A 12,830-nucleotide genomic window follows, 5' to 3' on the forward strand; every position below is an offset into this window, starting at 1 on the left:
TTTCCATAACACCAAGCATATAAATCCAACATTGCCAAATCTTATAAATTATTGGAGGAAAGGCTCTGCTGTTATATATTAACTTGAATTTGGGTTAAAGACCATCAATTAGCTCCACCAACTGAGTAAACTTGGAAAGATCTGTGCCTCTCCAGTTTATAAGCATAATATTCCTAGCATAGAATGGTACCAAATTAAACAAGCTCTTCAAACCACCAGAAGATTTGAAGGTGCCTATTAGACCCAGCAGGCCAACTTTTGTGGTTTTGTTATAGCCTGTCTCCAAAACATGAGGACATGTCCAAAACACATGAAACGTCTCCGCTGATCATACAGAACATCTTTGACATGTAGTATGAGCCATTAGGCCAATTTATGCAGGCTCCAAGTTGTGGCATTATCAGTTAACTCTGCCACCTTCTCCTGCAGTGTAGACGCCCAGAGACTACACATCCTCAGACTCAGCTCAGAAGCCTATGTACAGAAGGAAAGTATTGTAGACATTGATTTTTTATTTTGTTAAAGGGGGTTTCCAGATTCTAATAAGCTCCCCACTAGCAGACCCCCACAACCACTGCCTAGGGTTATGGGGATGAGGCCCTTGTCCTCATCAACATGGGGATAAGGTGCTTTGGGATGGGGTTGGGCAGAGCTGCCCCAAAGAAACCCCCCATGTTGAGGGCATTAAAAACAGTACCCCAATGTAGGTCTATCGTCAATCACGCCGCCCACCCCACATGTTCTCCTTAAAATTTATACCAGACTTGGGCCTGGTATGGATTGGGGAGGGGACTGTTTTTTATCAGAATTTTCTGTTCTTTACATTTATCTGTCAGTGGGGACTCATCGGTTGTGAAGGATGTGGTGGCCGGCTTCCTGGCCTGCTACTTAACAACCAGCTATTCTTCTTAAAAAATTCGAATTGGTCGATCAATTTTTGACCGATCTGAATTCAAATTGTTCTGAAAATGTGGAAATTGTTAGAGAATTAAGAAATTAAATTAAAGGAAACAAAACAAATTCCGAAACAAAATTAGTAACATAACAAATATATCCAAAACGAAACAAATGTTTCCATTCTGGACATGTCTAAAGTATTGTAAATTTGTCTTTCTTTTTGAAGGTTGTGGAGATATCTTAAAACTGACTGACCTGGGAAATCATGCAAAGAATTGTCTGTATAAACCACCGACAGAACTGGATCCTAAGGTTGTGCACTCTTTGTACTGTTTTTATGTCAATAAAAGAGTCAACGTCAATGAAGGGGGCATTATAGCTTATACCATGTTGATATTAAGCAGTGCAAAAGCACTATTACTACAGTTTTTTTTATTGTATATATTGTTAAATAAAGCCTGTAATTAGAGAAATATGGAGGATCTCATTGTCTACCTCCTTCTGTAAAAGCTAGTTCCCTGGCTGTCTCTGGCTTCAGTACTTATGCAGTTTTTGAAGTCAGACAAAAGTCAAAAACCCTGGTTTCCATTCCAATTCCAGGTCAGTGACTCAAATGCTATTGAATCCTTTGTTTAATATACACATACATTTAAAAAAAAGATTGAATTGAGGATTATGCTCCACTTCTCATGCAAGTGATGGGTAAATGAGAATTTTTCATGAAGTCACTTGTATGAGCAATTCCCCCCTGGACCTGTACTGAGCTAATGTAGACTATCGGAATAGCACACCATTTTCTGATTGATGTCAGTAAGTTGGGATGGTAGCTGGGAGTTCCACTTTAAAATAAAATCTCATTATAAATGGCATTATATTTATGTAACTTTTTTGTTTTTTAATAGGCAGTTACAGAAACAGAATGGTTTAAGGGTGATTCTATGCCTGCTAAAGCTTCAGAGCCTTACTTCCAGCATACCCTACAGGTAATACATAAACCATTTTATTCAAAAAGCATATTGTAATCAACTAACACTATTTATGTGATCTGTTGTGTAAAAATTATAACTGTATGGTTAGTATGTACATGTAAATTGTAAAGCACCGCTTTGAAAAGATGTGTGCATTGTGGTGCGTTATGTTCGGAAAAGTGTGAGCCGAGACATTCGTGGACTTTTCTGGACTGAGATGGGACTCCAGTAAGTATTAGGGGGGCCGAGAGGGGCTGCTGTACACAGAAGGCTTTTTATCTTAATGCATAGAATACATTAAGATATAAAATCTTCTGCTTTTAAAGCAATACTTTGATTTAAACAGGCCCTAAGACAACTCTGTACAAAATTTTAATCGGAGACATAGGGCCTGATCCACAAAAGGGATACGCCGGCGTATCTACTGATACACCGTCGTATCCCTGTTTCTATCTATGGAACTGATCCACAGAATCAGTTTCACATAGAAAGACAGAAGATCCGACATGTGTAAGAGACTTAGGCCCCATACACACGATAGAATTTATCCACGAATACGGTCCAGCGGACCGTTTCCGCGGATAAATCCTCTTGAGGATTTCCGCGGATTTCTATGCGATGGCGTGTACACACCATCGCATTGAAATCCGCGCCGAAATCCTCTGGCGATGACGTGTCGCGCCGTCGCCGCGATTATGATGCGGCAACGTGCGCGACGCTGTCATATAAGGAATTCCATGCATGCGTCGAATCATTACGACGCATGCGGGGGATCCCTTCGGACGGATGAATCCGGTGAGTCTATACAGACCATGGATGGATGGATGGATTCCAGCAGATGGATATGTTCTGCAAGTCAGCAAATATTCGATCTGCTGGAATCCATCCCAGGGGAGATATATCCGCGGAAACAGATCCGCTGGCGTGTACACACCATAGGATCTTTCCGCTGAAACCCATTTGCTGAGATTTATCTGCGGATGGATTCTATGGTGTGTACGGGGCCTTACACTGTCGGATCTTAGGATGCAGTACCGCAACCGCTGCTGGGGGCATTTCTCGTCGAAATGCCACTTCGGGTATGCAAATTAGCACTTACGGAGATCCACGAAGCTTTTAAGCTTCGTTTTTTCTCCGTAAGTATTAGTTTGCCGTCGCAATATTAGGGCTGCCTTTACAAGGCCTAAACTGTTTACACCTTGTAAAAGTAGACCCTTCTATCCCGCGTCGCTGTCATTTTTTTTTTTTAATTGTTTTTTTCCCGTCGCAACTCATTTTTTTTTTTTTTACGCCCGTCGCGATTCTCAAAACCCGGCGCAACGTAAAACCGGGCAAAGCACGTCGGGAAAATGACGTCGGGAGAATGCGCAGTACGTCCGGCACGGGAGCGCGCCTAATTTAATTGGGACTCGCCCCATTAGATTAGGAACGCGTTGCGCCGGACGGATTTAAGTTACACCGCTCAAAATTTCTAGGTAAGTGCTTTGTGGATCGGGCACTTAGGTAAAGATTTTGCGGCGGTGTAACTTAAATGGCAAAAGTTACGTTGCACCGGGTTTTTGTGGATTAGGCCCATAGATCTAAAAGCAAACAGCTTTTGTTGTGTTCTCTTTTTAGAAAATCCATAGTGTCTTGTAAAATCTTGGGCCCTAGGCCCTATTTAATGTTTATTTGTAAAACAAAGATTGTATTTCAATAGTTAAATATAGTCAATAGCACAATGGTTAACTGGTTAACTGCCCTTGCAGCACTAGGATCATCGGTTTGAATCCCAACAACAGCACTAACTGCCTGGAGGTTTGCATGTTCTCCCTGGCCAGATTCACATAGAATTACGTTGCTCCTGGGCAGCGTAACGTATGTGATTTACGTTACACCGCCGCAGGTTTACAGCGTAAGTGCCTGATTCTCAGAACTCTTACCTGTAAACTTGGGGCGGTGTATCGTAAGTGCGCTTGGCGCAAGCCCGCCTAATTCAAATGAGGCGGGCACCATTTAAATTAGGCGCGTTCCCGCGCCGAACGTACTGCGCATGCTCCGTCGGGTAAATTACCCGACGTGCATTGCGCTAAATGTCATTTGCTTAGACGTTAACGTAAATGGCGTCCAGCGCCATTCACGGACGACTTACGCAAACGACGTTGTTTTTTAAATTTCGACGTGGGAACGACGGCCATACTTAACATGGCTTAGGACACTTAGGAGGTAGCCTTAATTTTACGCGACGTAACTCGACGGAAACTACGTAAAGTTAGATCGACGGGCAGCTCGGACGTTCGGGGATCGCCGTAAGTATTCATTTGCATATTCTACGCCGACCGCAATGGCCTCGCCACCTAGCGGCCGGCCTAGAATTGCATCCTTAAGATCCGACAGTGTAATTCAATTACACCTGTCAGATCTTAGGGCTAGCTATGCGTAACTGATTCTATGAATCAGTCGCATAGTTAGAACGGCCCTAACACAGAGATACGACGGCGTATCAGGAGATACGCCGTCGTATCTCTTTTGAGAATCTGGCCCCCTGTGCCTGGGTTTCCTCTGGGTACTCTGGTTTCCTCCTACAGTTGGAAAACATGCCGGTAGGTTATTAGGCTCTTGTCTAAATTGGTCCTAGCATGTACGAATATGAGTTAGGGAACTTAGATTGTAAGGTCCTTGAGGGCAGGGACTGATGTGTATGTATAATATACTGTATACGAATGTATAGTGCCACATAAATTGATGGCGCTATATAAGTACCTATAATAAATAAATAAAATATCAGTTGAAAAAAATTGCACCAATCCAATTATAGTTTTACTTCGTCATTATATAGATAGGAGGTTAAAAAAAGAAGATGATGAGCTTCCGCCCTTTTGTTATATGCGTGAGACTATTGAGGCTGTTTTCAGATGAGTTCATGTCTTCAGGGTGACCTTTTTTGGGAGGGTGACATGTCAGAGAATTGGTCCAGAGCTTTATTGCTTTCTCCCTTCATAAGCTAGGAAACCACATGATCTGACTGCTCTCATTTGTCTATGAACACCCCTTCATAAAATGTTATATTGTATTACACCCCATTTTCCTTAATGCAGGCTGCTATTGTACCTTGCACTTTTTAATGATACAAAATATTTTGCATTTGTATCAGTGTTTTTTTTTTCTTCATATTTGTGTATTGAAAACCCCTTTCTGATGATTTAAACATCTTGCACGTTTGTAATAGTCAAAGAGCATTAAAGTAAATCCTCTTACTCTTCAGGGGTTCCAATTGTATTTAATGCTTCTAACATCTAATGGGTTAATGTATAGCTGTCTTATTAAAGAAAATCCCTGATATATTATTCCTTTGTAAAGGCATCCTTTGATCTGTGTAGCAGAAAGTTTAAGTATGAGGTTAGTAGTTATACCACTTTATGACTTGCTACAGTGAACTTCATTAAATTTAACAAGCACAATAAAAAAAACAATGTGATAATGCATCACTGCTTACGGTGTCTTGAACCATGGCTCCGCTGCACACGCTTGACATGTTTATACCATTTCACAACTTCTTTTACCAGTACTTTGCAAAACATAGCAACCCTCCTTACTTTCTAGCTGAGCACCAATAAATGACATTTCCAACAAACGCTGTATTAGATGATTTTTTTTTTATTATCAACTTATTTTTGTTTTCTTTTTTTCTTGATTTTCATTGGCAAATGATTTGCCAATTTTAATAGTTTGTCCAATATTCAATTGCATCTACTAAAGCTCTACTAAACACTATTGTTTTGCTGAATTTCATAATCAATTTTTATTTTTAAATGTATTACTTTATGAGTTATATTTAGAACTTACCCTATTAGGGTATCCCCATAGCTCCAAATATGGAGAAACATGTCAAGAAGTTTACATTTTTGTTAACGTATCTGGCCACTCTGAGAAATTAGATAAAAACTTATGCCGCGTACACACTACTGTTTTTCATGACGAAAAAAATTGCATTTTTTAATGAAGTGAAGGCTCCAGAGCATTTTTCTCGAAGTGAAAAATGGGCATTAAAAATTTAGAATAAAAGGAAGGAGACCGCACATAGGGTAGTATGCACTTAACAGGTTTTAATTAAAAGAAGATTAAAACTACTTACAAGCAGATGTAAATAGAAAGCGAACAAACAATTTGCCGGCCGGCATCTAACAGGAGCCCTTCCTGTACGCGGTGACGTCACTGCACTCCGTCCCAGACGCGTTTCGTCACAATCTGACGTTTTCAATGGGAATGGGCTCTGCAGTGAACCACCGCTTAATATACCCAGGCCTCGCTTTGACTGCCAGGAACCGGAAATAGCCAAATCGCCATTTTGAAAATGGGAAAAATGGATATTTTACTGTGTGCGGGACCATAAGTGCCCTTACAAAATGAAAATAATATAAATATAAATAAATATAAATATTTGTGTGTATAAATAAGGCTGAAGACAGGGAGCTATCCCTTTAGTAAAAAGGGGACAGTTTTAAAGTTATAAATATTGGTGTTTTGTGCATATAAGTGAATATAATATAAAACGTGCATAAATTTAAAAATCCATCCTAGATAAATATAGTGAGTCCCTCTCGTGGCCAGGACTGGAACTACCAACCTATGAATACTCATGCCAGAGTGAGCAATACCTCACATTTATATAAATCAGGATGTAGTGAACAAAAAAGGTGGCATTCTAAAGAAAATAGGAGACCCCTAAAAAGGGATCAAAAAATTATATGAATAAATTAATATTCATAAAAATATATACATATATTCAAAAAACCATTGGATCATGATTAAACCAACCCCCATATCCATTTGGCATATTATTAATAGTGTAAATATAAGTGAATATAAATAGTGAACCAATCATGGTGGAAAAATAAAAAAGATTTTATAAAAGATATGTAAAATATGAAAATATGTATGAAGAATAAAAATAAAAAATATAAAATATGAAAAATAGAAAATTGGTCCCATCCTGGTGAAATCAAAATGAGGCTAAAAATTGTTTTTTACAATAAATAAAACCACTATACAGAATCATTTTATACAACAATACAGACATAAAATTATCTTAATGACATCAAGCATTATTTATAAATGCATTTATGTCTGTGTCTATATTTAGGCCATGAGGCGTATAGCACTTGAGCCGGTGTATCCAAGCCATTTCTAGCTTGGAAATTTCTCTAACTAGAGCACTCCCCCTCCAATTAGGTTTAAATTTGTCGATGCCTAAAAAGAGTGTATTTGATGGATCTCTGTTATGTTTAAGGAGATAGTGCTTTGACACCGAATGTTTGTCATAACCATTAAGGATGTTGGTAATGTGTTCGTTTAACCGGACACGCAAAGGTCGCTTGGTACGGCCCACATATTGTAGGCCGCATGGACACTGGATCAAATACACAACTCCTGTGGTTTCGCAAGTAATAAAGGGCTTTATTGGGTGCTCCTTCCTTGTAACAGTTGATTCAAACCTAGTGGTACGCCTACTCCTACATGAGTTCAGGGAACAGACTCTACACCTCCTGCATTGATAAAAACCCGTTAATTGGTTAAAAAATGTGTTAAAACCATTCTGAGGGGGATTTAAAATATTTGGTGCAACCTGATTGCGTAAGCTTGGTGCACCTCTAAACACGACCTTTGGCTTCTCAGGCAAAAGACCCTTGAGAATGGGGTCATTCCTCGCCAAATGCCAATGTTTATTCAAAAGTTGTTTAATGCTCCCGTGCTGAATAGAATAATTAGTGATAAAGGGAGCACAACTCTGAAATTGGTCTCCTACAACTTGGGGTCTTTCTACCAAAAGATCCTCTCTGGGGATACGGCGAACGGTCTCTAAGGTTTCATGTAAGGACTCCACATTATAGCCCTTCTCTAAAAATCTATCAGTCAGTACCTTGGCCTGCTCAGAAAACTCCAAAGGGTCAGAGCAATTCCTACGGAGCCTAAGGTACTGGCTCTTTGGGACCGATTTGAGCCACTGACTATGATGGCAACTATTTAGAGGAATAAAAGAGTTGCGATCAGTCGGTTTAAAGAATGTTGAAGTGCCAAACTCGTTGCTCTTGATGCTAACTTTGAGGTCCAAATAATGGACCTCACATTGACTAGCCTCAAACTTTAATTGGATCCCCCTTTGGTTAAGGTTTAGATCTGAAATGAATCTCTCCAACCTCTCCAGGGTACCATCCCATAGGAGGAGGATGTCATCAATATACCTAGCCCATAACATGAGCTCCGGTATATTATTACTATAGATGACATCCTCCTCCCACTTGGCCATAAACAAATTGGCCAAGCTGGGGGCATATTTGGCCCCCATGGCCACGCCCGTTTCTTGTTTATAAAACTTCCCCTCGAACCAGAAATAGTTCGAGGAGGTGGCGAACTTTAGGAGTGACATAATGAACTCTACCTGCTTGGCAGGGAGGCCTGGATCACGTATTAAGTAAAAGTAGACAGCATCAAAACCCAAAGCATGGGGAATGATGCTGTACAGAGATGTCACATCAATTGTGACTAACCACATACCATTTCGAGGAGTAAGACCGGCCAAAAGATTAATAATGTGCCTGGAGTCTTTTACATATGATGGTATCCTCTTAACTAATGGCTGTAAAAAGAAGTCCACATATCTACCTACCCGGGACGTCACAGAGTCGATGCCACTGACAATGGGACGCCCCGGGGGGCAGACAGGATCCTTATGAAGTTTGGGCAGATAATAAATTGTTGGCGTCCGTGGGGCCAATGGGATCATGTATAACCTCTCTTTAGGAGATAAAATACCTTCATAAAATCCCTTGGCCACTAAAGCTTCCAATTCCTTTTTATATTTAATTTTAGGATCAGACTGTATTATTGAGTAAGTGTTAGAATCACCCAAAATGTTATTCATTTCCCTCAAATAATCAGACCTGTCCAAAACAACGATCCCCCCACCCTTATCCGCAGGTCTAACTACCAATTCTTTATTGCGGCAGAGTAGATCTAAACCCTCTTGCATTGATTTATTCAGACGTGCTTTTTTGATTTCCATCAAATCTAAGTCTCTCAATAAAACGTCACGAAAGACTTTAAGGGAGGGTGCCAAATTCCCTGGGGGGTTGAATAGGGATGCATTGGACAGACCTGAATGGGTATACACGTTAGACACAACTGGATTAGAGAAAGTATTGGTAGCCATGTACCTCTTAATGCTTAATTTTCGAACAAATTTATGGATATCCATATACGTATGGAATTTATCCAGACCCTTTGGGGGTGCAAATTTGAGCCCTTGGTCTAAAATGAGCTGTTCTGATTCGCTCAAGACCTTCGTACTCAAATTAAAAATCCCCTGCCCTTTCTTTATATTTTTGAGCGCTTTGGCGGCTCTAGTTCGCCTCCCCCCTCTGGTTCCTCTCCTCTTTCTCCCTGTCTTTTTTTGCCTTGTTGGGGTTTGTGAAAACCCCAACTTCCTTGATCATTAGAAGGTCGAGGTATCGGGGGATGGGTTGAACTATTATAATAGTTGGTATTGGAATGTTGGATCGGGAGAGGGTTGGGTTCATAACCCCAATACTCTTCAGGACCATCTCCATCTCTAAGTGGAAAGAAGGAATTTTGGATTGGGACATTATAGTCCCATCCTGATGCACCAAATGATTGGTAAGTAGACGGAGAGTGTGGGCCCCAATCAGACGCTTGGTTTGATCTCCAATTATCTATATGGCCAGTATAGGACCCTCTACCTCTTAAGGGATTGTGACTCCAACCTCTGCCACGAGAGTTATGCCCTCTTGGTCTAAACTGGGGGCCCTGATAAACCGGACCCGGTCCCTGATTGGGAGGTGGACCAGGCGGCATCATAGGGCGGCTTTGATGCTGTTGAACAAAACTACCCTTTGGGACATTTGGGGTCCTTCTAGGAGATTGGTATAGGGAACCACCCCTTCCTCTGGTGTTGCTGAGAATTTTCTTCTGAGCATTGTGGGAAATTTGTGAAAAACCCACAATACCCCCAACAACCTGTGGGGCCGAGGTGTCCATCTCATTGGAATTGGATCTGGCCGCCTCCTCCAAGAGTTTTTTTTGCCAATTGAACACTATCTCACTTTGATAGTCCCCTAGGTCCCTATTATATTTTTTCTTTTTTTTAACTCTCTGTTCTTTATCCTCTTTCTCAAGGACTTTAAGGAGAGCAAGGGATTTTTCTTTATACTCATCGTTGGTGGCAAGGGGACCAAGTTTCTCCTTAATCACCTTGACATCCTCATCCAATTTGAGTAATTTACTGGTCTTTTTAGAAACCAGAAATTTGAGGAATGATACCCCAGCTTGATTGAAATATTTGTACCACTCCTCAAGGTCTATATCACCCTTTTGGGGTGCTACATCCCATCGGAGGCTACGCGGGACCATCTGTAGCTTAATATAAGTCTCTAAATAGGCAATATCCCATTTGGTGTGATTTTCAGATATCAAGAGGTTTTTTAGTCTCGTAAAAATACCTCCAAGGTCACCCTCATCCTCTCTATATACCTCAAAAACACCATCCAATTTGACCATATTCTTGGCCCGGAAATCAAAAATATCCATATTTCAGAATATGATAAGCAGCAATGATAATAAGTAAAGAATCGGAAAAAGAAAAATTGCGCTAATCAATTGTAAATTAAGTGAATTAATGGGGAGGCTGCAATAGCGTGAACTAACACAAAACAGATAAAAAAAGAAAGAAAAATTGCGCCAACCAATATTAAATTAATATAGACAGTGAAGTCCTTAGTGCCTTCTATCAGTGAGGCACAGAAAAGGGTGTGCACTAAAAAAGTGCATAAATAAACAAATAGTGAACAAAAAGTCCAATAGTAAAGTCCATAAACTGAATTCCGATCCAGCCAGCACCCAGTGTGAAGATGAAACAGTTGTGACCCGCCACCATATGGACTGAGGCTTACCACAAAGTAATTTGATAACAGCGTTAATCAAATCATTGCAGGATATTTCCAGAACATCGGATAATGGCTACACATACGCCGGGTCACGCTCCCTTTAAGAAATCCACGATGGGGTACAGCAGCATACAATAGCGAATAGCGTCCTCACACCATGTCACATCCCAGTCAGTGTCAGCATAAAAGGAAGGAGACCGCACATAGGGTAGTATGCACTTAACAGGTTTTAATTAAAAGAAGATTAAAACTACTTACAAGCAGATGTAAATAGAAAGCGAACAAACAATTTGCCGGCCGGCATCTAACAGGAGCCCTTCCTGTACGCGGTGACGTCACTGCACTCCGTCCCAGACGCGTTTCGTCACAATCTGACGTTTTCAATGGGAATGGGCTCTGCAGTGAACCACCGCTTAATATACCCAGGCCTCGCTTTGACTGCCAGGAACCGGAAATAGCCAAATCGCCATTTTGAAAATGGGAAAAATGGATGTTTTACTGTGTGCGGGACCATAAGTGCCCTTACAAAATGAAAATAATATAAATATAAATAAATATAAATATTTGTGTGTATAAATAAGGCTGAAGACAGGGAGCTATCCCTTTAGTAAAAAGGGGACAGTTTTAAAGTTATAAATATTGGTGTTTTGTGCATATAAGTGAATATAATATAAAACGTGCATAAATTTAAAAATCCATCCTAGATAAATATAGTGAGTCCCTCTCGTGGCCAGGACTGGAACTACCTTTTTTGAATATATGTATATATTTTTATGAATATTAATTTATTCATATAATTTTTTGATCCCTTTTTAGGGGTCTCCTATTTTCTTTAGAATGCCACCTTTTTTGTTCACTACATCCTGATTTATATAAGTGTGAGGTATTGCTCACTCTGGCATGAGTATTCATAGGTTGGTAGTTCCAGTCCTGGCCACGAGAGGGACTCACTATATTTATCTAGGATGGATTTTTAAATTTATGCACGTTTTATATTATATTCACTTATATGCACAAAACACCAATATTTATAACTTTAAAACTGTCCCCTTTTTACTAAAGGGATAGCTCCCTGTCTTCAGCCTTATTTATACACACAAATATTTATATTTATTTATATTTATATTATTTTCATTTTGTAAGGGCACTTATGGTCCCGCACACAGTAAAATATCCATTTTTCCCATTTTCAAAATGGCGATTTGGCTATTTCCGGTTCCTGGCAGTCAAAGCGAGGCCTGGGTATATTAAGCGGTGGTTCACTGCAGAGCCCATTCCCATTGAAAACGTCAGATTGTGACGAAACGCGTCTGGGACGGAGTGCAGTGACGTCACCGCGTACAGGAAGGGCTCCTGTTAGATGCCGGCCGGCAAATTGTTTGTTCGCTTTCTATTTACATCTGCTTGTAAGTAGTTTTAATCTTCTTTTAATTAAAACCTGTTAAGTGCATACTACCCTATGTGCGGTCTCCTTCCTTTTATGCTGACACTGACTGGGATGTGACATGGTGTGAGGACGCTATTCGCTATTGTATGCTGCTGTACCCCATCGTGGATTTCTTAAAGGGAGCGTGACCCGGCGTATGTGTAGCCATTATCCGATGTTCTGGAAATATCCTGCAATGATTTGATTAACGCTGTTATCAAATTACTTTGTGGTAAGCCTCAGTCCATATGGTGGCGGGTCACAACTGTTTCATCTTCACACTGGGTGCTGGCTGGATCGGAATTCAGTTTATGGACTTTACTATTGGACTTTTTGTTCACTATTTGTTTATTTATGCACTTTTTTAGTGCACACCCTTTTCTGTGCCTCACTGATAGAAGGCACTAAGGACTTCACTGTCTATATTAATTTAATATTGGTTGGCGCAATTTTTCTTTCTTTTTTTATCTGTTTTGTGTTAGTTCACGCTATTGCAGCCTCCCCATTAATTCACTTAATTTACAATTGATTAGCGCAATTTTTCTTTTTCCGATTCTTTACTTATTATCATTGCTGCTTATCATATTCTGAAATATGGAT

General features: G+C 40.2%; 1 protein-coding gene across 2 annotated transcripts in view; it reads left to right on the forward strand.

Annotated features, from left to right (window-relative positions):
• LOC120937775 overlaps positions 1-12,830 on the forward strand; it is a 113,987-nt gene that overhangs the window by 26,809 nt on the left and 74,348 nt on the right. For both annotated transcript variants that reach the window (XM_040351256.1, XM_040351257.1), the window contains exons 7-8: positions 1,124-1,209; positions 1,800-1,880. In XM_040351256.1, coding sequence (XP_040207190.1) covers positions 1,124-1,209; positions 1,800-1,880 — 167 coding nt within the window. The remainder of the gene's footprint in view (positions 1-1,123; positions 1,210-1,799; positions 1,881-12,830) is intronic.

The sequence above is a fragment of the Rana temporaria genome, chromosome 4 (assembly GCF_905171775.1).
Source record: "Rana temporaria chromosome 4, aRanTem1.1, whole genome shotgun sequence".
In the NCBI taxonomy this organism is placed as follows: domain Eukaryota; kingdom Metazoa; phylum Chordata; class Amphibia; order Anura; family Ranidae; genus Rana; species Rana temporaria.